Raw genomic sequence first — 25824 nt, forward strand, 5'->3', positions numbered from 1 at the left:
ATAACAATAATTAAAACTTGACATTGTCAAGCAAAATGTTTTTAGATCCGGCTAAATGACTACTGCATTAATATATCAGTGAGCTACTCTAAACTAGTTGGTGATGTGTTGTTTGCTGCCAAGCATGATAATTTATGACTAAAAAAAGACATTATTTTTACATGAACTTAGAAGTTACATGAAACTTCTTCAGGAGCTGTTAAAATTATTTGAAGGCTCAGAATCACCGATGGCTCACATTCTCAAGTGACAAAGACTCACCTAGTACAAATTAAAATGTTAGCAGTTGAAATTACATCTCAAAGAAATTAACTTAATCAAAGTATGTCATGCGTATGTGTGTATGTATTCCATCTTAAGTAGGGTTGCACCGATTGCAGTTTTCTGGCTGATCAGAGATTACCAATCTTTAAAAAGCCTGACCTGCCAATTCCGATTTTGGCCGATACCATTGTTTTTTATGTCTGAAATGTCACTAAATAAAGATGTTTCCCTGCTTAATACACCCGATTCAGAAGATTAAGGTTCAGCAAACACCTGTTAATCAACCATCAATTGAAATCAGCAGGGCTGAAGCAAGAAAACCCTAAAACATACAGGCCAGTGCGCCATGAGGACCAGGGTTGGGAAACACTGCACTATGGAGTTTCTGTGAACCCTGAACTTTGGTGGAACTAAACCAGGCCTAAATACATGCTGGAGGTACTAGTTCTCTGCTGACTGGGGATCGCCTTGGGGTTCCCCCAAAGAAGCTGGGCTAAATGACATGGCAGAGGGAAGTCTGACTCTCTCTGCTAAGGCTGCTGCTTCCGCAATCCAACTTTAGATAAGAGGAAGATAATAATAAATGTTAGACAATCACTTAACCTAGTATACTTTTTGCAAAAGACAAAAATCTGTGTTTTCTCAGAAATTTGTTTTTTTTTTAATCCTTTTTCTTCATTTGTGCTCTAGTGACTAGTTCCTCGTTTTGCCCTGGTGCATCACATTTTAATTGAAAAACATCAAAAACGGCACGTGACTTTGACCAGACAGTATGCATCTATGTTTAGAAGAAAAAAAGTTCTTCATGTCTTTAAAAGTAATTTTGTTAGAACGTTTTTTGTCAAACTGCGATGATAAACTTGGACCTAAACTAAACATGAACCTCAATCTCCACACAGGACTCTCTTCTCCATCAATCTTCCAATCAAATCTAATCAGAATTTGTGAAGGAATCATTTTGTCTGTAAATGTGTTAACTGTGGAATCGTTCAACTAATTTCTTTATGACAGTCTTAACTTTTTTCTGTTTTGCAATGAATGTTATGTAATCTCTGTGTATTGCTGCCAGTCTTGGCCAGGATTCTTGTGTAAAAGAGATTTTTAATCTCAATGAGAAAGTTAATAATAATAATAATAATAATAATAATAATAACTCCAATATTTTAGTAGGGTGTTGTTAGTTTTTGCAGTCTTTTTTTGCAGGGACTATTTCAAAGAACATCAATAGTTTTCTCAGTCTGTTGTGCTGAAAACATCATCAGTTTCCACCTTTTCACAGCCATGAAAACAGTTTTACTCCCTTAAATAATGAGCCCCAATTTGCTAAGCCTCACTGTGATGAGACTGACGAATGAATTAAATTCTTGCCTCTCATAATGATGGTCTTGACTTTAGTTGGAGTTAGCTTGGAGAAGTTTTGTGTTAGTAGGACACAAAGCAAACAAAAAGTAAGTCAGTATTTATCTTAGCCTCTGGCCCCTGGACCAATTACAATGAATAAAGGCGAGCAGCCCATGTCTCTGCTCTGGGAATATGAAGGCATTTGGCTCTGGACTCCAGGGGCGGTTTGGCTTTGCCCCGTCACCCCAAACCCCCAACTCACCATCAGAAAGAGGGTTGTTAATTTGTTGCGCTTGACCCCGGGCTTTGTGCCTGATGTGTATCTAGTTTGTAAAAAGTGCTTTTATCTGGTTTCTAAATATGTCTGGGCTCACAGGGTTATGATGCTTTTATATTGGTCAGGGAGGGAGACAATGGTCAAAGGGTACAAGGGCTGACCCCATACCCCCCACCCCACACTCCCTCTCTCTGGTTCACTCCCGAGCCTCCTCTCCCTTGCTCCGTCGGCCCTTTACACACCGATATGCATGATCAAACATTAGCATGCACACAATCATGCACTTTCTCTCTCACAGATTCACACACACATATGCTAGGACCCCGTTGTTCCATCTTCACCCCCTGTGGTCCTTTTGGCTTCTGTTCGTGTCTTCTGTGTGTAGGGTCACCAGGACATTCCTCAGTCAGCCCCTTGGCTGTGTTCATCCAGCTGGAACCAACTGGGATCCAACACCAAGCATCCACACCAGCCACACAACACAAATCATCTGCAACCATGATGGTTTCCAAGACTGTTGGTAATTTTCACAACACACCGCTTTGCAATGTGAACATCAAGAACATTATTCCAATGTTAGGACTTTTACATTAGAACACGAAAAGAGCCAAAAATAATATATTAAGTCCAGTTCCATTTTAGGTGGAGAATCACAGATGTGCTTGATTGGGTTCTAAAAAAAGCTCCAGGTTAAAACTAAAATTTATTACAGGATGTATATAAATTGTGACGCAATGCATTCTTGAAAATCCAATTACAGGGCAGAATTCAGGACAAAAATACTGTTTGCAAGGGCAAAAAGCATTAACTTTTGGGGAAGAACAAATTTTAGACCTTTGCTAAGGTAGATAAGATCGGGGGATAAGATCGACCGATCACCGATCTCCCAAAATTAAGGAAAATGGCGTCCATAAATCGGCTGGCTGATAAATCGGTGCACCCCTAACTTACATCTTGCTCAAATTTCCACTGTAACCCAAAGAAGCTTCACGAAAAAATTGAAGCAAAGTTCCATAACTGTAAAGGAAATACCCTCCAAAAATGATCTAATAATATCAAACCACTCTTCAAAAATAAATAAATAAATAAATAAATACATCTATTGTAGTGTAAACAAAACTTCAACAAGCTGTAACAGCTGTGCGGCAAAATATGTCAACTTATAAATGCATAGCGCTTATACTTGAAAATTACAAATTTTAACTGTAGGCCTTCAGCTAAAAATAAATGTTTTAACCATCCATTTATCTTGACAGACATTTTAAAAAATCTGTATTTCTTCCTCTTTCTCCTCCTTCTACTATGTCCTCTTCTCTCTTCCTCTTCTTCCTCCTTGTCTTCTTGTATCCTCCACTTCCTACAACTCTTTATCACAGCATGATAAAATAAATTAAGCTACCAAATTGACTTTAGTGAATGTAATACGTCTTAATGACCCAAACACTTTACATGCAGGCGAGTGGATAAATGAGAGGCTCCAAACTTCAGCAGTGGGCCATTACTTACTAGGAATATGAAAGCAATTTTGTTCACGGTATAAGATCAGCTCTCAGTGAGATGCGTTTAGTCCCTCTAAAAATTAAACATATCAATGAGCAAGGGTTTTCATAAAACTGTACATTTTCATTAAAACTCAATTTATATTTAGTACTCAAGAATTCAAGGACTTTTTATTGTCATGCCACATTTGCTTGTTTGTGGTATGAAATTTGGACTCATTAAAAAATCTAACGCACAAATAAAAAATAAGCTGTGACCTATTTTGGTCACAATTTGTATTCATTTTGGCTGCAGGGAATTTCACGCTGTTCTAGTTAAATTTTTCCAGTCGGGCAAAATAAAAATAGATACTAGTTTTCAAACAGTATTACGATGTTTGGTCACCCTTACCTCCAATGAAATTCACATATGAAAACCATATACCACATGAAAAATGAACATATGCCATCTGTAGTCATCAAGGCAGATGGTGAACTAAGCAATCAGAAATCAAAAGTGCAACAGGCTGAACGGGAGGTAGGTTAGGTGTCAGGGGCGCGAGATTACTGTCTTTATTCTTGCTTGACCAATAAACAAGCCTCCTGTCACCAGGTGGCAGCAGTGTTCAAATTGATCAACAGGCTGCCAGTAGAAGTAGCCTACAAAGACACACTGAGGATAAAAGCATGGATGTTTTGAGGAGACATAGAGAGAGATGGAGAAGTTTCTGACAGTGAAAACAAAAATGGCTGTAGAGGTAAAGAAAGTATGACTTTAGTTTTACTAAGAGAATTTAATTTTAAAAAATACAAGAATAAAGTCATAATCTTACGAGAGCAAAAATATTTTATTAGAGTAGTTATATTACTGGCAGAATAAAGATGCAATTTTGCCAAAAGTTGTAACATTCTCACATGTATATAAAAAAAGTTATATTAATAAGATAGATGTGACCTGCTCAGCAACTCTGGTTCTTTCTTTGAAATAAACAGCTGCCTAAACAATAGCTTCAATGTCCTGGGACTGATCATTTGATTCTGATGTGTTAAAAGATTAAGTAGTTTCTTATCTGTAAACCCAACACCAGTCACAAGATGCTGAGTATTCCTCATTTCAGTGCAGTGTGGTGCAGATTCTCATGAAATTATGATTTTATTATCACATTACTACAAATTCACTTTGGTACTTAAAACACACAAACAAAACACTTAGTCCACTCCATCATAAGCACGTTACTGTGCTCATAGAAAAAGGCCAGGAAATAGATAAAACCTACTTGCTGTGAATTCAATATTTTATGTGCTTTTCATCTCTTCTGACAAGCTGAGATGTCAGGTATAAATTCAAGCTGGGAGACTCTGCTTACCTGCAACACCCAATTACCACACACCCCCCTCAGCCAACCAGCACCAAGTCGTCGCTCCGTCTCAGTCAATCATCACTCAAGATCCCCTTCAAGAGGCCAAACAACCATCGATCCACCTGCTTCCCAGCCGTGCTTCGATTAAGATAGCTGGTACATGCTCTCAGATGACCTTGTGGATTCTCCAACCCTTGTTCCCAATGACCCCTGTTCTTTGCTCCCTGGCACCTCGCGCAGGAGCACCCATTTGGCTTCTTGGTCCAGCCTTGCGCCTCCCGGCCCTCCTGAGGTACTGGGGCATCTTTCCTGGGGGTGGTCTCAAGCCCTCCCAGCTGACATCTCTCACTGTCTCCTTGCCCTATGGTGACTCTCCATCCCATCCCTCATCTTCATGGCCAGCATGGGCAAGAGGTCCCAAAAGTCCTCCCCTTCTCCAACCAAATAGTTGGAGGAGGGGAGGTGAGTGGAAGGCCACCCGCCTTCCACTCACGCCCATGAGCTGGCCCTGACCAGTCCTTACCCCACTTTGGCCAGCAATCTCTCTCCCGCTCCTGCTGCTTTGGCATGAGCCTCTGCCTCCACCTCTGTGCTCCATCACCCAGCTCTGATCCCGCCTCCTGCAGACATCCATCACCTTACAGCGGCTCTCATCTCTTCCATGAACGTCCTCCATCATCCTTCCCTGAGGTCAACCAGTGATTTGAAAACAGCGATCTGCGCCTCACAAAGGACCTCTGCATCGGGGAGTTTCTCGCAACCTTTAACTTCTATTGTGACGTTCTGTGTTCAGTCACCTGGGGTAGACTTCGGGTCGAGCTCGACTCCTACATGTCCCTCATTGCTGATCTAACCTCAAATACGGCCATTCCCTGTTCTATCAGTACCACAAGGTGTTCACCAGTAGGGCCGCTCCAGTCCTCTCCCAGTCCGGGGACTGCCTGGACTGGTTGGTCCTCAATATGGAGCTGGTTGTCAGGCTCACCGAGGTTTCTGGTTGTCACACCTGCTCCACAATCAGCCAAAAGGGGCGCTCTCTGCCACATACTGCCATTCTCCTCCTTTGACTTGGATTCTCTCTGGACAATATTTGACTGGGCCAATCAGCAAACAGAACGAAAAGTTGTGAATGATGAAGTCAATTTTCTGTGCTGTTTTAGAATGGTGCTCAACCTGCAATTTTAGGAATGGCACCAGAGGAAGTGAACAAAGCTGTTCAGCCCATGTTGGCACGCTTCCAAATATTGGTTAAAAACTGACGGCCGCCTCGTTCAGATCAGCACTTCTCTCTTCGTAGTGGAGGATGATTGTTTACAGTGCAGACAATTTCCAGAAAGCTTTTTAGCGTTGAACTGGCGTAATGCATACATCACGAGCAAATGTTAGCAATTAGGTAATATTTAAAACACTCAACACAGTCCACGCCTTCAGGAAGCGATAATTTCTCAGTGGACCCTGTGTACGAAGCATAGTGTAGGGTAAAGGCCTGGTTTATGCCAAGCTAGGTAAACCCTGCAGAGAGGGGTTTTGGAGGAATCTAGTGATGCAATGATCTGTTCAAATTAACAAATCATTTGACTGAACAAACTGGATAAAATAATTTAATTACCTGATTCGTTCATTTCTTAGTTCATCTTGGGTGAAGGGGTGAACTTCCATGTTCTGTGACCCATTAAATGTATGATAAAGATTCGCCCAATGAGAGACAGTGCCACTCCAGCACAGTTCCTGTACTGCCAATCAGAAGGCATGCTGTTCTCGCCAAATGAACGGAACAAAGTGCCTGCGCATCCGTGATCCGTTCAAGCGGCATGAATGGCACAGTATGCTGTGCTGTTGGACGTGAGCCGTTCACACTGTGACACACATAGAGCATCGTACCGCAAATCACGAAGTGAGTTGTTCAGTCTTTTATTATTTTTTCTACGCTGCCTGCTTATTATCGCTGTTATTCTTGTCTTAAAGCAGGAATAAACAGTGGTGTAGTGTACATTTTTGTAATACACTGTGCTTTGAAACAAAAGTAAACCAGTTAGTGCAAGGTAATAAGCACTTTATTTAGATTTTTAACCATATTTAATAATGCAACATTTCTGATACTTGTATTTGATTGTAACACAAACTTTGTACAATAGGTGGCTTTATATTAAAGACGTGGTACAATTTATAACAAACAATTTTTGTCTGCATTTCTTTTACAGTATGTTCCACAATTTCTGTGGAGCTTTTTGTTGAGTGGAGACCAGTGCCCACGTTGACAACAATTTCTCTTGAACGTCAGTGAGATGATCAAGATCAGTAAAATGTCTATTCATCTTGGCAATATAGTATGTTGTTCCAAATACAACATCTGTCTCAGCTGTATCTCACAGTGTCATGTAAAGCTTTATCCGTACTCCAGTTTGTCAGCCCTTTACATCTCATGCTGCCGAATCTTGGTCCGGAGTGAAGATAAGCTGCTTCTTTGTTCTCACTTGAGCCTGATGACTAGATCTTGAAGTAGACCCACTCCTCAGATCTGGAGATCCTGCTCTCTGCCAGGGCATCGGTTGACTTCATGGTAGTGCAAACAGCACATCCTGCAAGTACATAAAAATGATCATAGTCATATAGTTTTTAAGTTTTCCTAATATTTCTGTTACCAATAGCATCCGCTGCTGGATCAAGTTTAATCATACGTTCATAATTCGATTCATATTTAAATTATTTACACTGTTGCTTGCATTACTACCAACTTAAACCTGAGAATGAAAATATTGGGCTTTAATATATACTGTACTATCTTCCCTGCACCTTGCAATGACTGTTCTGTGTGACGAGCTACATTATAAAATGTTTGCCAAAAAGACTATATTTCACTAAACTTAATATTTGATTATCATACAACGTTTTGCAAATGATCAACATGTCATGTATTCATTTTGTAAAGGTATTTTTTAAAATCACATTTATTACAACTATAAATAGCTACTATAATCTGCACAGATTTATTAGATTTCCTAAGCTTCATATATACACACATTTGTTCCAATGCTTGCTGGCATTTCACTTTCTCTCCCTCCATTCTTACTAAGCATGTCTGTTTTCAAATTCTCAAGCCTGTTTCTTCTTCTACATGGTTGCAATTGCTCATACTAACAATTAATCAAATTTTTAAAAAATGTACAAAGTTTACAAGAGCACAAAGCATAACGTTTTGTTAATTATTGGAATGACGACACACTTTGACACAAGCATGTCATTTTTATATTCACATATTTATTTAATGTTTGTCCGATATACTTCCACTCATTAAAAATGTTACTATGAAATGTTACTGCAAATACCTGAACTGCACAATGACATGCAGTTGCTGATTGGGCTAGCTTCAGCTAACATGTTTACTAGCTACTTCTACTTACCAGAGGTAAAGTCGACATCGGCCTCATAGTTTCGGCCGTCAAACTGGCAGATTCTTCTAAGCCGCCCCTGTGAATTCAGGGGTTTATCAAGGGCAGCTTGTTTTCTCATCGTTTTCGATCTGTTGCTGTAAGCATTGCACTGGGACAGGACAAACAATAAATTGCTTATCATTCATAGACATTAAAATAATAACCCGGAAAACACTGCAGGACGGTGAATTTTTAATTCAAGCAAAATCAAATTTTGATAAATGTACAGAAAACATTAACAAATCTTTTTCAAAAGAAATGTCAGTGATGCCAAAGATAAAAATTTACTGAAGATGCTAAAAGATGAAATTGTTTATCAATATTTGAACATGACAGCAGAGGTGGAAAGAGTACAAAAAAATTAGGCTACTCAAGTAAAACTGCTGTTATTTTTTATTTAAATTTGCGCTTAAATACAAGTTACTAACATCAAAAGTAACAAGTACCTCTTTAAAATGTTACATTAGTTACTTTGTGATGAGCAAAACAAAGTTCTGCTCATCACAAAGGAAATGAGAACATAATGTTCTAATTTTTTTTTAATCTAAAGGACCAGATTTATAAATAAAAAAGCAACACAAAATATTGTGTATTTTTAATGGGACATTCATTTCCAACATCTTATGTCAGCTGAGTTTATCCCTCCTATCTAATAGTTTTAAATAATCGATTCCAAACTAATCACCTGATTTTGTGTTTTCAAATTTAGTCAATACATGTCATAATCACAAGTACTTGATAAAACTGACATTTACTTTTGTGGTTAAAATATTATTCAAGTTCACAATGCATCATACAGCTAATGCTTGTACTTACAGTTAAACTGATGCATTAAATTCAGCAAAGGGTTTTATTTTTCTCACAAGTTAACCTGAGCTAAACTTGATGGGTTTTTCTTGCTCCTCTGTCTTCCAATTGATGCCACACCATTTAATACAAACCCAGCTGAAAGATCAATGCCGGTTTTTCTTATGTTTTATCTTTACTCATTAATGGATATGATTTCAAATGCAACTGAGTAGCTCTACTCAAAACAAATTCAAGTAAAAGTAAAAATTCAGGTTTTGTAAAGGTGCAACATAGACAAATTGGAATTACAGCAATACGAGTAAATGTAAGTAATACTTTCCACCCTCTGTGCCAGAGCCAAAATATAAAATATATATATTTCTTCCACATTGTGAAGCTCTTCTACAGTACAGTAAAATAGTTATGCTTTTATTTGTTTTGGTTCGCACAACGAGCCACTGACGATTTTCGTCATAGTACCCAGCAAGAATTTCAAACTCCTTTCGCCCCTGCTGATAACCCAGCAGACTCGTGTTTCTGTGATGAGCTCTAACTACATAACAGGCTAAGCTAGTTGTTTAGAACAAGTTGAAACTCCACTACAGCTGTTTGTCCACCTGTTCATTTCTCGCTAGCTAAATAGACCAAAACAGTCTTCCTGGTAAACCAAAGACCAGAGAACACCTGTATGAGGCCGAGATATAATGAAAGGTGCTCGGTTTGTGTTTGTGTTGTGATTGTGCACGAAGGCTTATGTGTGCTAAGTGTTTCTCCCACTGTGTTTATGTGTGTAGTAAGTGTGGGGCATCTGCAAGGTGTGTCTCTCTCTCTTTGGGAGAATGCCTGCGTGTAATGCATGTCTGGATGAAGCTATCTGTGTTTGCAAGGAATGTAAGCCATGTGTGTGTGTGAGAATGTGTGTAATGAGGGGGTTCAGAGGGAGCTGTGATTATTCTCACCTCCTGTGGTGCAGGTCCTCTGGCTCTGTGGGCCCCAGGGAAAGCGCCCTGTATTTAGCGTGTGGGAACACACATTCTGCCCCCTTATCGCTGTATTGTTGCTGCTTCGCTCTTTTCTTCTCTTTTCTTAACTAATTGAATTCTTGACTCCTGAGCCACAGGGACTGCTCAGGAGAGACCAAAGAGAAAGACATGAATTTCGGGCTTTTTCTTGCGGTTGAGTGGGACAGAGCAGTGGGGGTGAAACTGGAGTGTGTGAGGTTGGATGGTGGCAACAGCAGCAGTGGGAGTGCAGTCGGAGAAGGCTGTCTGGGTGGCTACAGTGGCGTCACCCTATACTTACTAGAGGTCAAAGGTCTTCCCCCCCTGGTAGCGGTGAGAAAGTACTGAATTGGGGACGGTTTATCCAACAATCTTGTCCTGTTTTTGGAACGTTTCAAAGGCCCTTTTAGTCCATGCGACAACTTTGTAGTTGTGCTTGAGGAATTCTTGACAAATCAAGGATAACCCCTTTGGCTGATCTCACCTCTCTTCAGGGTAGCTTCTCTCTTAACTGCCTTCTGCCACCCAAGCCCCCTTTCTTTACATTTATATTAAAGCAGTGTTGTCCCCTAAAGGTAATGCCTGCTTTGTACCGGGTTACCAACCTTGACTGACAGGTAAAGGACAAAGGGAATGTGCAGTCAACAGCGACAAATTGGTTCTTGACAAATGACCATCAAAAGCATCTCTTGAAGAATTTTTTTGAATTTGTATGTGTGTGTATATATACAGTATCTACATCCACAGAAGTGATGGGCAAATCTGACTGAAACCTCAGAGAAGGAGGGTGGTCGCCTCTACTAAGGTTCTTCAAGGTACGGAAATGTGGATAACATTTTCATACCTTACCAGAGTTGTGGCGTTACCATAGCATCGCAGCCTAGCACAACACCCAGGACACCCGTTTGAAGTGACACAACCAGTAGCCCCTGATACCCCACAGATCATAAATGCACTGGCCGAAAACCCAACACCTACCAAACCCAACAGACATCTGCGAGATGTATGTATGTTTTTTCAGAATGTGAAGGCATCATGGATGAATTTTCTATTGCACTGTTAGATAATTTCTCCGTTACCCTTGGCTTTAGCCTGTGTCTACCAGGACGTCTCAGAAGTCACTGGACTGCTCCCAGTTTGACCAATAGACTGAACCCTGCCTGTGCCCTGTGTTGGCAGTATAATATAAATAAATCTGTATTTCAATGACCACTTTTTTCTTTCACTCTGTGTAGTTTTAAGTTAAACATCTCAATCTGAAGTGTTCGGGCATTAAGAGAGTTTCTGTAATGAAATAAATAGTTTAGTCTAGTAGACATTTTTTCACACATTGTCTATGCTGTCCGTAGCAGAGTTGACATATCATACTATAATAAATATTTTTTTCCCGAAAAAAAAGTAAGAAAAGTATGTAGCCAATGTTTGACAATGACTGATTTATCAAAGTTTATTGTCTTCACAATAAAATATCTAAAAATTAAAAGGAAATTACGTTTTTTCTTCCTTCATATCTAATGCAAATTAAATTATGGAATTGTGTAAATATGTTCATGAATACACTCCTGTGTGTGTGTGTGTGTGCGTGTGTGTGTGTCTTCATCAATGTCAATATAAAAATGACTGATCAGAATCAGCTGACAAATATAAACATTGTGCTCTTTAAACAATTAAATAATCATATCAAAAAATTAAAAACGTTGTCTTCAGTGCTTTCTTTAATTCCCAAATATATTAGTGTGACAGAATGTGTCACTGACAGGCACTGACTTAAAGTACTGTGTACAACAACGCTTTACAATGTTCTGTCCATTTATTTCTGCCAGTATTTGCTTACTGACAGATACTCCACATTCAATATGACGGATGCTGTGACGTATTGCAGCAATGGGCCGAACCAGGAATGACGCTGTGAGATTCAACCTATCGCACTAGAGACCCATCATAGCGGCGCCTGTCGCTAGAGGAAAACTAACACTAAGAAAAAGAAAGAGGGGAAAACCAGAGGTGAACAATCTACTGTTGTACCCTGCAGATCCCCACTTCTCACCAAGTAATCTAAACGTGGACAAAAAAAGCCATGGACCAAGGCCACTGATCGGCTCGGTTTACTTTCCAATGCATCAGCGAACTTCAACGGGGGTGGCAGTTCTGTACCAGCCTTGGCATTTTAATGCCACAACAATGATTCTTATTAGACCTTGAGATGATATCAAGTGTAACAACAGAACATGGGATGGAATTAGACGTGGGATGACATGGGTGACCAGCAGATGGGTTGTTATGCCTTACATTATCGAGCGGATCATCCACTCACTGTTTAATGTCAACTAATCCACAAGATTGGATCATCAAAGAAAACAAAATGCCGGGGTGAGGTGACTCAAAACATGAGAAAGTGTGTATGAAGGAACTGACTTCCTTTAAGGCTGCAGAATATAACTTTTATGAAAAATATGTTGTTGTTTTTTACACATTTAGGGTGATGATGGTGATGTAGGTGTTTGCCCTGCAGAGGGTTGCCACTTTGGTTCCCAGTCCATCCACCTCTGTCATGTCCTTAGGCCTTGTGTTGGTAGTGGTCAGGAGGGTCAGTGACACAAAATGACAGCCTCACTTTAAACTACAATCCCTCACTATGCTCAAGAGATCTCCACCACCACTTGGCTGGACCTCTGCTGAATTAGGCTAGTCACTTTAAAGGAAGTGAATATTTATGCAGTTATCTATTGTATGGTAAATATTACTTGGCATTATTTTGTAGAAATCAATTTTTTACTTCCACTGCAAAGGGTTTATTTTTTATTTTTTTGTAAAAAAGCCAAATTATGTTGCTTATATTTGATTCATAAAAGTTGTAAAAGGGTAAAGCACCTAGGGTACATCTATAGGACGTGTAATTTAGTCTTTAGTAAATGATCTATAAGGCATAAGGTTATGTGCTTCTAAAACGTTCTAAACTAAGCTCAGCAAATTATCTTAAGAAAGTACTTACCTCTGAGTGGGACTAATCGCAACAGACCAAACTCTGTCAAACATGGGAATCGTTCCTAAGGGGGAGCTGGAGGTCAAAGTCCACATCTAGAGAAACAAATGTCACCAGTAACAATATTTTTAACGCATGCTTAGGTCAGAATCAGAATTAATTTCAATGCCATTGTGCACATATAAAGCACAACGAAATGTAAAAAAAAATGCAACTCTCAAAACACAGAACACCTGGGATGTTAAAATAAGTAAATAAATATCAAGTTTTAGATGGATTAGTTGTGTTCATGGCAACAAGAGCTCTTGGGTATAAACTGTTTTGTAGTCCTTTTGTCCTTGACTTTATTGCCCTGAAACACCTCCCTGAGGGCAGGAGTTTGAACTGGTGGTGGCCGGGCTGTGAGCGGTCCTTGATGATGCTACTGGCTCTCCGGAGGCAGCAGGTCCTGTAGATATCCTCCAGAAATGGAAGAAATGGAAGAGGGCAGCCAATCAATATCTGGGCAGAATCTCTGGAGCTGCTTCCTCTCTGCCGCTGTGCAGCTTCAGAACCACAGCGAGATCCTCAACACCGACTCCACAGGGCAGCAACAGAGGGCCACCAAGAGCTCAGGTCTTAGATTGTTCCTCCTGAGAATCCTCAGGAAGGACAGTCTCTGTTGTGCCTCCTTCAGGACTGAAGTGGAGTTAGCGTTCCAGGTCAGGTCTTCTCTCAAGCAAACTTGAAATTTAGCACCATCTCCACCCTCTCCCCATTTATAATGCTGGGTTGAATGTCTGGTTTACTTCTCCTAAAGTCAACAATCAGTTCCTTGGACTTGGAGATGTTCAAGCGGAGGTTGTTGGTGGTGAACCAGATAGACAGTCGTCCCACTTGAACTCTGTATGTGGCCTCATCTCCTCTAGAGATGAGCCCCACCACCGTAGGGCAAACTTTATGATGGTATTGTTTGGGTGGGTGGGGCTACAATGTAGAGGGGCTTTAGCACACAGTCTTGTGGACAGCCGGTCCTGGTGCTCAGTGCTGAGGACAGGTGGGATCCTACTCTCACCCTCTGGATCAGGAAGACCATGATCCAGCAGCAGGTGTTATAGGGGAGACTCAGGTCAGGTGTAGTTCGTCTTGGCCTCTCTGATGCCTCTCTTCAGAGAGCCTCGGGCGCATGAATGTCCATGAGAAGCCCTGTGTGTGGGCTATGTCCGGCGGTATGTTGTGCATCTGTATAAAATCCTCGATTACGCACCATTCGCTCCGTAATCCATTTTGGAAAAGATCTGATCGGTTGTACATGATCCTAGCCATATTAATAAAAAAATAGAGCCTTAAAAATCAGTGACAATGAGAGGAACTCCGAGCTGCTGCGTCTTTGCGTTCCGCCATGGAAACTCTAACTTAAATAAGATGGTAGAAAGAAGGAAACGCAGAATTTGTGGTTTACAGATTTAAAAGATGTAACAAAAAATATTATCCTTACTCTGTGTTATACCAGAGCTTAAAAAGAGATAAATAAATAAAAAAAACTGAAATTTATCAAAATTCTTTACTTAGGAGACAATAAGTCAGTATTTAATTTATCATTATCAACAACTAATTGATAGACGTTCTTACTCGAGCTGTTCGGTCTCTTGATCCACTGATGATGAGTCCGTTTTTAGAGTCCAGGCAGTTCACTTCCTGGCTATGACCCATAAGCCCCAGTGACAAGTTACGTCTTCTGCTGTGGACCAAGATCCGTCCGTCACTGACAAAACAAGACAAAATAGCTCTTTAGGCATTTCACTGCTTATAATAGATGGGTCTAAAATTAAAACTGGGATGGCCAAGTCAAGTCTGCAAGAGCCACCATCCTGCAGTTTTAAATGCATCCCTGCTCCAACACATCTTTATCAAATGGCTGAATTTCTTCATCACCAGTCATCAAGCTCTGCAGAGGCCTGGAAATGAGCCATCCGTTTGATTCAGATGTGCTAACGAAGGGATGCATAAGGTTGCAAGATACCAGTTTTCCAGGACTGAATCTGGACTGAATCTGATCCAAATGGTTTAAGCCTGTAGTACTGCAAATAGCTGCAGTCAGAAATCTTTTTTTTTTTTTATTTTTATTTTTTTACACATTAAAGAATTTCACCACAAATACTTTGTGTTTACTGTGACAAAAGCTTTCTCACTTGTTGGAACACGCTCACTTGTCAGTGTAGACAAGTGCAGTAAATATCAAAACTTATTTTAGCTTTACGATTCAAGTAATCATTTGTAAATAAACCTTTAAAACATATTTTACAGCATTTGTTTTGCCATAAAAAACAAGCAAAAAAAAAACAAAAATCCCCTAAGAGTTCTTCTGCATAAGGATAATCCAGGGGAATTCTGTGTAATACAACAAATGTCTCACCTTCATTTGGTTTGGTTCAGTTTCACACTGCACTTATGACAGAAGATCATCTGCCTAATATGAACCATCAACAGGTTGCTCTGACAGTGAGGCAAGTGCAGTGGGTCAGAAGAAGACAATAGAGCATGAGATAGTCTAACCTGCTGCTGTGACCATTTAGAAGTTTGAAGATTATAACATTTTAACATGTGTTTGACTATGCTTAAAATAACATCCAGAACACCAGTGGTTTAAAGTTTAAACCATTAATGGCTGTATATCTTGGCAGAAGGACGCCAAGAGCTTATTGGTGGCTATACAAAGTATGCAGTTTCTCTTTCACTAAAGAATATGTATTCAAATATTTGAAGGAGAAGGATCACAACAAATTGAAACTTGTGAAGGTGTATGTTGGTTAATGATTACAAGACCAATACCAGACCTTCTGAGACCAAGGCAGACGCCGAATGTTTAGAACTTCAAAAAAAAAAAAACATCATTTCTGGGCATTGCTTTTTGTACGCAACAAAATACAAAAAATTATGGAAAACAGTTAACTACTCAATCAAAACTACTTATTGGTTTATATTATAAACCAATAAGTAGTTTATATTACTCACAACAAACTAATATTTAAGTTACTAAATGCAGCCACATATTGATACGTGCTCTCTAAAATGAACTATTCAGCTTACGTTGCACAATAGTTGTATGATAAATTTAAAAAGGTTTGTCATGGATGGCCTCTCTTACACACAACCCATAAGCCATGGTGCTGTCCAGCTGGGAAACTGTAAAGCCAACATTACAGAAGAAAACGTCTAAGAATAATATGTAGTAGTTCAGATAAAACCAGTTACATAATGACCATGTCAAGAGGACTTTGTCAAAAAAAAAAAAACAACAAAACATGACTTTAAAGAGGCCATGTAGAGAAAGAATTACCTTCCTGCACTGATCAGGTGAGAGTCTGTGAGGACAAAGCGACAGACATCGCCCTTGTGCCCCGAATAATTTTCCAGTGGTATTCGCTGGAGCCTCCTGGAGTCATGGTTCAGAGAGTAGGCTCCGATTTTAGCAGCCTGAGACAAGTACAGCACATCGCCGTCCAACTGCAACCATGGCAACAGTCTAATAGCAAGATAGGAAAAGGTAAAAAGAATAATTTATGTGGAAAATAAAAGGAGAAAAATACTTTTAGCTAGCTTTTTTTTTCCAGAGAGGAAGCTATTCACAGGAAGCACCTGCAAAAGGGAGGATTCTACAAGATTTTATATGTGGAAAAATACAATTACTCTCCCATCAGGTACATTACAGGGAAATACAATGAAACTAAGTGTCTTTGTGTTGCGAAGAAAAATATAGCAAGCTTTGCCGAGTAAAAGCAAATGATTGACGTACTTTGTCTTCCATTTGAGAAGAGTCCAATTTTTACAAAATCCATGATACCAGTTCTGAGCTGTTTTCACTCGTTCCTTCAGAGGGATGTTAGGATATCTGCAAAGACCGAAACAACTGAACATCAATTCATTTTTCTAAAAGGTTGAAAGATGTAGCGCCAAATGGTTGTATTGCATGGTTATGTTTTTGTATTTGTAAAATATACAGCTTACTGCAAAAGCATTCATCGCCATATTACGTTTTCACATATTGTCACATTGGATCCAACTTTAAACTGTGTTTTGCTTTGTTTTATTTTACAATGCATATATTTTTTTTACAAATAAAAATTGGAAATGTGTGGCATGCATTTGTATTCAACCCCTTTTACTCTTACAACCCTAAATAATATTCATCAGTACAAAATGCTCTCTGAAATTACCTAGCGATGAATCTGTGTATAATAGAATCAGAGTCTAACTGCACCTATGCTGTTTCTGGCCTCAGACGTTCCTTAGAAAACATTAGAAAGCAAGCAGCATCATGTAGGCCACAGCCGACAGGTCAGGAAAAACCTTGTGGAGAAGCTTAAAGCTGGTTTAGGTTTTAGAAAAATAAAAATCTTTTCAAGCTTTAAACATCTCACAGAGCTCTGCTCAATCCATCATCTGCACATGGAAAGAGAATGAATAGTAGTCAGGTTTGTTCATAACTTTCTTGATTTTAAGAAGAATCCTTCTTTGCATCATCATCTCTACAGGTTCCACAGTCGTCCCCAGAACAGAACCAGAACCTTCTTTATCAAGCTGCTGAGCCTTTTAAGGTCTCTGGTTCCGACGCTCCTGCGTTTCTAGATATTCTGAACTGGACGAGACAGCAAAAGAATCCACAAAATATTGACCGGATGAAATGTTTTTTGCAGTTTTATTTGTATAATGTTTTAAAACTATGTTTCATTTTCCTTTGCGCTCTGTATTGATCAAACAAAATCTTACTAGAAGGTTTTGACACTGATGTGTCAAAAGTATGAATTCTCTTACAATGCAATACAAAATGCCTCACTGCCTCATGAGTTTGGAAAAACATCTTTGTGCCTAAACAATGACAGAGGGGAAAGATATCAGTAACGGCCTTCAAGAATTATTGCTGCTCATCACCTGGGAAAGAGTATGATGTCAGTCCAAAATAATTTAAAAACCACCGTCCAGTTGAGTGCTAAATGTTTCAGAAAGGCACAAATGGGTCAGAACTCTATTGGTGTGTTTGAGTGGGACACTTTTAGCATAGGCGGGGACACAAAGAACCTGTCATGGGTCTCCTCAAACGCACTACAACAGAGTAACCTAGAGCCATCTATTGCTGAAAGTGGCCTTTTTGACTGCTGGCCTTTTTTTTTTTAATGTATGTATGTTTCATACAGAACTACAGTGGTGGGATGTTTTATACAGATCAAGCATCAATTTATAACCACCAGCAGGATTTTTTTTATACCCACATTGATAACTGATGAAAGTCATCTTTAGGAACGTACCGATATTTGAAATTGGGGTTGATATCAACATCTGATATTAATAATGCTGCTGTGGTCGATAACCAATATTTCTCGATATTATATAAATGATATAAATATTTCTCTACCTTTTCAACATCTTTAAAATTTTAAAAGAAACAGATAGTAACAAATGAAAATAAATACTGGTTGTTGGTATCAATCTAGTTTTACTTATTTGACCGATACAATATGGTTTACATATGACTAATATCGGCCGATACCGATGTTAGTACTGATATATTGTGCAATCAAAGTCATTTTCTATATCCTAGTCTGCTGTAAGGAAACATGGAATCTGAATATTATCCGCAAGCAAGAGGTCACTTAGTTACTTTTAGTTTGATCAAGGAATATAATTTTTAAATTTATTTAATTGCCCCAAACAAGAACCAAAATAAAAAGGAAAGAGTGTAATAGAACATGATAGCAATAATAACAGTAGTACACAATTGAATTCAAAGTTATTCAGCATTTTATGATAATTCATCTGCATAATTGATAAAGACAATTATGGCATCGTTTAAGTTGATGGGACTGATATTTACTATTTACTGCTTGTTTACAGAGGAGAGCTGGATAGAGGAGGGAATGAAAACTGGGGAATGGATGGCAGAATTGGCCCGTTGATTTGGTGGGACGTGGTAGTAGTGCTTAGTGGACCGTGAAAGTTAGGGTTATGGCCCGTTTCCCTCAACTTAACCAGAAAATTAAACCCATTTCATTTCTCTGGGGGTTTTACAATTAAAGAAGTCTTCTCTGCAACTGAATGACAAAGCTGTGATAAAAATAATAATAATAATAATAAAAAAAGATCAAACAAGGGTCACCGAGAGTCTCCAAAATATTGATCAGGGGTCCTAGCATCACATGTTGGTAGATTCACACACTTGAATTGTGTGTGTGTGTGTATTGTAAGGTTCTACTTCTGTTGTCAGCATCTGCAGACAAGAAGCCCCACGTGTCGTGTTGACAGCTGACATGTGTCCTATGTCTGCAGTTACTTCTCATTAGCTTCACCCGTGTTGTTTCTGTACTCTCGCGGTTCTGTACAGAACGGAGGAATAGCCTCACTGGTCCAGTTAAAGCTGTGTCTACGAAGAACAAGAATGACTGCGCGGCAGTGAATGTAACCCCGGCAACCGAAAGAAAATAAAAGCAGCTGTTTTTCTCAGCTGTCTCCTTACATGTCCGTCCCGTTCCAGATTATCCCGCTGTTTAAACAGCCTTTTGCAATCCTCCTCCACACAGCGTCCCGGTTTACAAAGCGATTCATGCTTTTACAAACTTGAGAAAGACGACAAAGAGATGTGCGGTCCAAATGAAACAAGATGTGGTAGAGCACGTCCTCGGGGAGCTGGGTGAACAGCATTGCAGCGAGACACCGAGCAAAACACCGGCCATGATCCACACAGCAGAACGTCCGGGTAAACAGGAAGATGTAGCTATAGCGGCGGCGTGACGTCATGACGCACATGGTTAGTTTCGCTCACCTTCAGAGAGCCGTACAAACTGGGATCCATGAAGATAAAGCCTTTCAACATGAACACCGGTCCAAGATTACACTGAGCCCTGAGCAGCGGTGTCTAGTGAAGGTTCTATGGGGTTCCATTTGTGTCAAAAATAAGTAGAAGTCATATGTGTAGATGTGTCGTTGCTATGTGTCGTGTCAGCGATGTTTGGTATTTAGCTTTTAAATACAGATTTAGTAAAGTCAGGAAGGAGAGTTTTTTGAAATTAAGCCCATTGGCGCAAATTCAATCAGGTAGACAATTCCCAGTCTCACCTGGATCATCCATTCGCTGTAGAGATGAAAAACAGGTGGGAAGGGAAGCAGAGTGCCAGGTAAAAATGGGGGAGACAAAACAACACAGGTAAGAGCTGAGGAAGGGAGAACATAGAGCTTTAAAGGGAAAACCTACAGCTGACAAACAGGAAAGGGACGCTAATGTTAGGAAACTCAGAGACCTAACACATAGGAATAAACTAAAACCACATTAAATAATAAACAAATGTTCAAAACTATAAACCCAAATGAAACTAAAAGTCCAAACACAGATCATGCTTCAAGACCCAACTTACCACACAGTCCAAATGGATACAGCTCAGTTTATTTTAATAATATGATGCTGCTCATGAAATATTGTAGTAGCAGATTTATGCTTTTGCAGATATTTAACATTAAGATTTTTTTTTCTTTTGCATAGAAATTCATTTTGTTCTGCTCATTCTTTTTTTAAGATCAGTTCCTATGCCAGGTTGTTCTGGGATATACATTTATATATATATATTGCGACTTCAAATTACTATGACTTCAAATCACTACATTTTTTTTCTTACAATATTTTTTTATATAGGTTTATAAGTAACCCCTAAAGACTAATACTACTGATGTATTTTCCAAACAACAACTTTGTATTTGGAGAAAAATACAACTGATTACCTATAGCTTTTCTTTTGTTTTCTTTTTTTTTTTTTTTTTTACAAAATTTGTTTTCCCTCCTTTTTTATGTCTTAAGAAAGTTTAAAAAATGAAAAAACAAATCCTGACATAAAGGATCATAATTCATGCACAAAAGTGTTAAAATGCAGTTGTAGAAAAGCCTTATTAATTTGTAGATTTTTTTTTCTCTTACTCGTAAATGAATTCAGAAATCTATTAAGCTGTTAAAGTTATTGTATTATTTAGATTGCAAACACCCAGAGAATCCTCCCTGAGTGTTTCCTCCATGTGTCAAACACTGGGTCACACAGCCTGTTTATCCACTAAAACTTCCAAGGTTGTGTCACGGTCAAATGACTACCAAAAGTTGATTGACCTTATGACATTTTGCTAGGCTCTTAACCGTTTAGCATCAGTAGCAGCAATTTGTGCTCATTCACATCACGAGGGTCCTCGAGCCTTCAGCTACAAGCAGCGTCGCTGCAGCTCTTTGATCGGCTGAGCATGACTTTTCATGGTTAGAATATGCAGATTGTCTTTCTTCCATTCTCTCTCGCTTCAAATAAAAGATATCTCCCCTGGTTCGAAGCCCGGTGCATGTTCCAAACGCTGGGCCGTCGAAGAAAATCACTTATGGCTGGCTTTCCAGTTGAACTGTTATGACTAAAAGAAATGAAGAGGTTGGGAGGAGGAGGGATATGAAGAGTGAGGGGTGGTGGTGGCGGTAGAGGGGGTGTTGAAATGGGGCCTGTGTGCGTGCATGCGTGGGTGTGTGTGTGTGTGTGTGTGTGTGTGTGTGTGTGTGTGTTGGGGGGTGTCCTTTTGATCTTTTTAGGGCAGCAGAAAGGGAGTGGGTGGGGCGGGGGTCCTTGCTTGAACTGGCAAACACATTTAGCTGGTAATTGTTTGGATCAGACTGACAGTCAGTCTTGGAAATGCATGGACAAACAAAAGTTTACAGCTCCAATTGGAAAAGTCAACAGGTCCCACATAAGGCTTGTACATAAACAATGAAATTGTGGCAGAGAAGCTTGGCTTTGATCAGCTGTTTGCATTTCAATTATCCAGCCCCGCTTTGACCGCTGGCTTTTGTTAACTCTGCTGAATTGTTTCTTCGATTTAATGAGCTCTTCTTGTCATTTCTGATAGCTGATCCGTCCGTCTTTTCTGACCTGTAACCAGTGTACGTGATTTATCCTCAGAGGCGTATTTCTTTGTAAAGCAATTGCTTTCTTGTCGCATGTTAAAACAACAGAGAAGTACATTTTTGTGGTGTGTGTTTTTTTCTGGATTAGAGACAAAATGAAGGTAGGAAAGACCAAAGGAAAAAAAAAAAACGGCACTCTCAGAATTAAAAGTAAATTTTATTTGAAATAGTGCGTTAAATTGTTTATTCCGACATTCAGTTGATCATCTAATTAAAAGCAAAGATACACATGGTTAATATTTGCTGTAAGGCAGGATTTTTTTCAAATTAAACATCTCAGTCATTACAGTTTGGAAACTCTTCACTTCCATGACAGTCTAGTTAGCACCAATTAGCGCTGATGTTTGCGTCTTCATCCATGTTGTACATTAAATGAAACCCACATGTCTTCAGTCATTTTTGGTTCCTGGTGTCATCTTGGATTCTCATTTTAAACTTTGGCAATCGTGTCAAATCCGTTTCTGTTCAAAGGCTCCATACCGGGAGAATTAAAATAAACCCAGATGAGAATCAATACTGATCAAAATTGGAAGCACTTTCTACAGGAAGGACCAGCTTTGGAGTAATGACTGATTGTCACAATGTTTTAAATGAATTTGATTAAAGATATAAAAAGCTATGTTTTTACTTTTGTAGCTGTATTTTAAACTTTCTCTGACCTCCCCCCTTTTTATGTAGTCGTAAATCACACATATAAATGTTGAATTTAGTATTTATAAAAACTTTGTTTCTCATTTTTAAAAAAAATAAACTAAGTGAATTTAATATCATCCATTAATGGTTTATTTATGACTACAAAGTTGTTTTGCCTTGATGCAGTGAAGATACAGGTTATGATTCATTCATCATTTTGCACAGGTAAAAACACATTTAATGTGCTAAGTTAAAATAGAAATGAAACTGATTTTAAAACTTAGTTGAAAACATTTCCTTTCATTTGTATTCATCAGAACTAATTTAATTTCTTTCAACATAAATAATAATAATATTAATAATAAATTATATTTATAATTCCCCTTTATATCGCAAACTGAAATCACAAAGGGCAAATAACTGATGGCCTCTGAGCTGATGGGGTTTTCTGTTGTCATATTTGCCACAGAAATGTGAGCTGAGCAGCGTTCGTTTGGATTTCTTGCTCCTCTTTCATGCTGAAAACCAATAAAAACACGTTGAACAGAAAACAGCAAAGAATAAATGACCAGAAATATCACAATCAGAGAATCCTAAGTCTTTAATAAGGACCAAACAATGGTTCCCCGTTCACACCCTCACGTTTCTGAGTGCTTCACAGTGAACCACGAGTTGCCGAAAGCTGGAAGAAGTGCTTTTTTGATGAGGGCGGCTTCTGTGTCAGTGTGAGGCATTCAGGGCCGGTTTAGGGAGCCAGGGTCGCGTTCTCTGGTCACCGCTGCTATTCTGCAGCCTCCGCAGGGGAGGTCGAAGGTGGGGGGTTAAATTGCTCCGTACGCAAATGAAGAAGGTAGCTCTGTTTGTTTATTTGGGGTTAAGTACGACGGTTGGGGATCAATAAAATGGATGAAAGCTAGTTTACACCCAGTTTTCAGCACCAGAATTGCTCCACATTTGCATGGCAGCATTGGCGACACAGAAGGTGTGATTTTTCCCACAACTCAGTTCTTCTCTGAGGCTGACTTTACTTACACTTACTGACACTGTGGGGGCCGTTATGGCTACAGTGGCCCTATTTAGGGCCACCTGATTTTACTCTCAAGCTGTCTGCAAATCTGGTTTCCGAACCCACGCCTTTAAACGTGCGCTTCATCCAAAACTCTGCCTTTTATTTCAGACTCTATCAACCTGGTTATTGTTTCTGTATTTTCCCTTACATGTCGGCAGTCGTTAAATTCCCAAAACACTGACATGGATCTGGTCTCAGTGGAAAATCCCCTAGTTAATCCAATGTGGAAGGACTTAAGTGGATTAATGTCAAGTGTTGTCAAGACTGTTTGATTTAGAGCTTTTAGCTGGGAAGGCCTGTGATAGTTGACAGGTTTACTTCACTCTTCCCTAGAAAGTAAAGTTGTATTGTTATAAATACACTTAAAAACAAACACAAAAAACACAGCAAAATTGTAAGATTAAATGAGCAAAAACGTTCAACTCAAATCAACTTTTTTCACCTGTAAAAAAATAAAAAAAATTAAAATCAAACACAGAAGATATTTAACTATGTTCAGCTCCTTGACTTAAATTTGCCTCTCAAAGGGATCGGCAATGCAACTTCAGCATTCCTGTGTTGCACTGTAGATTTCAGATTACATATTATATCTGAAATTTGTCATGTTGTGAGGGTGAGATGGATCCATGCAGACAAAACATCACCAGGTGAATCCTGTAAGAAGCTTTAATAATAAATGAAAAGACATGTAACTAAGGCTAGGGCAACAGAACAATCCAGCAATAAATAAATAAAACAAAGCAGTGAAGTGAGCATAAATACTTTGGGGCTGTAGGTAGCGACATGCACCCCGTTATAGAAAGCGGGATAAGTGAAAATTTATTAGTTCTGGGATAAATATGAGGATTTCCTCCACCTGTCAGGTGAGACACTGGGGTTCAATCTCCAGCAAGCGGTCTTGATCAAACATATTTACATGTATTAATGCTTGAATGTCAATGTTTATATTAAAAACCTCCTTAAGACTATAGAGCAGAGGTGAATCCAGGAAGTTTTTAAAGAGGGCTAAGAGGGGCCCAGTGATGATCTTGGGGTGTTACATCAAGATAATGTTTGAAGTGTAAAATATGCAAGCGGTAGAGATCGCCACAATGCCCTCAAATAGATACAAAACTGAGCCATCCGAGTAAATTGTTTCAAAAATGTCCTGCATGAGACACTTTCCACAGAGCTCAAAAGTTTTCTGTGTGTCTGTGAATGACTTTTTACTACACTTAAACAAGTCTAATCATTTTTACTGTGAAAGAGTTGCTTTGAATAGCTATAACAGAGTACAAACCAAATCTAAAGACACTTGTGAAAAAAAAAATAAGGCCAGGTGTCCCACTAAAGCTTTAGGGACTAAAAACATTTCCACTAAGCAATGTGGTATAAAGCTAATGTTTGAAATTGCTGTGTGGTTCTTTATGGTGATGATGAGCTTAATTTGGCTCTTAATGCTGAACTGGTTCGCCACATCTGCTCTGAAGCGTCTGAGGCTTTAATTGTAGCCTTGAAATCTGAAGGTTGCATGTTTGATTCCAGCTTCCTCTTGTCACATGTTAATACAGCCGCTGCACGTAATTTTTTACAAAAGTATGCTTTGTACGTGTTTGCTAAAACTGTCGCCGTGTGATGAAAGTACAGTATGAGACAGATAATTCATAAAAAAAAATCAAGCTCCTCTACCTCCTCCCAGTGCTACTATTGCTATCTGAAGAAATGCACAGCTCCTGGTCAAAAACAACCAATCATAAACCAGGAGGAACGTCTTGGACATTGTCAGTCTCGCTCATGTGAAAGTGGCGAAGAAACATCGTACCATTCTAGGAAAACTTTAACTTTCCTGAGCTCTTGTGGCAGGCTACGTCGTGGTGAATCAGGATAGAAAGGTGGAGGATGTGAGCAGTGTGTACACCAGGGTGATTGATGCGCCATAAGACCCTCCTGCTGGCTCTGAGTAGTTGATTCTGATGGAGTATTGCATTTGTGCAAATAACCATAGGGGGAAACCAGAGGAGCTCAATTTTTTTTCACAGATTGTCTATATTATACTGCCACGATATAGTAATGATTTCAACAAATTCATAAAAAACATATTTTTATAAAAGCTATATACTGCGGCTTTATCCCCAAGTTGCCCACTAATCTGTGTAATGGTGTGTGTGCGTGTTCGTGAGCCTGAATGGGTGAATGTGGCTCTACTGTGAAGCGCTGTGAGTGGTCAGTCCAGGCACCACATACATTCAGTCCATTTACGGCTGT

The 25824-nt window shown here is 39.3% G+C and overlaps 1 protein-coding gene and 1 long non-coding RNA gene across 3 annotated transcripts in view; both read right to left on the reverse strand.

Moving 5' to 3' along the window:
• The window catches only part of fbxw4 (F-box and WD repeat domain containing 4), a 35673-nt gene extending 15962 nt beyond the window's left edge, over window positions 1-19711 (reverse strand). For both annotated transcript variants that reach the window (XM_016663822.1, XM_007577631.2), the window contains exons 1-5: window positions 19416-19711; window positions 16701-16796; window positions 16245-16430; window positions 14537-14669; window positions 12935-13020 (exon numbers count right to left, since the gene is read on the reverse strand). In XM_016663822.1, the coding sequence (XP_016519308.1) occupies window positions 12935-13020; window positions 14537-14669; window positions 16245-16430; window positions 16701-16796; window positions 19416-19705 (791 nt within the window). In that variant the 5' untranslated portion in view covers window positions 19706-19711. The remainder of the gene's footprint in view (window positions 1-12934; window positions 13021-14536; window positions 14670-16244; window positions 16431-16700; window positions 16797-19415) is intronic.
• LOC107833771 (uncharacterized) lies at window positions 6758-8672 on the reverse strand. Its single transcript, XR_001659535.1, has 2 exons — window positions 8123-8672; window positions 6758-7300 (listed from the first exon to the last, which is right to left on the reverse strand). It is a non-coding gene; the product is annotated as an uncharacterized LOC107833771 (long non-coding RNA).
• Window positions 19712-25824: the final 6113 nt, after the last annotated feature.

The sequence above is a fragment of the Poecilia formosa genome, unplaced genomic scaffold (genome assembly GCF_000485575.1).
Source record: "Poecilia formosa unplaced genomic scaffold, Poecilia_formosa-5.1.2 Scaffold448, whole genome shotgun sequence".
In the NCBI taxonomy this organism is placed as follows: domain Eukaryota; kingdom Metazoa; phylum Chordata; class Actinopteri; order Cyprinodontiformes; family Poeciliidae; genus Poecilia; species Poecilia formosa.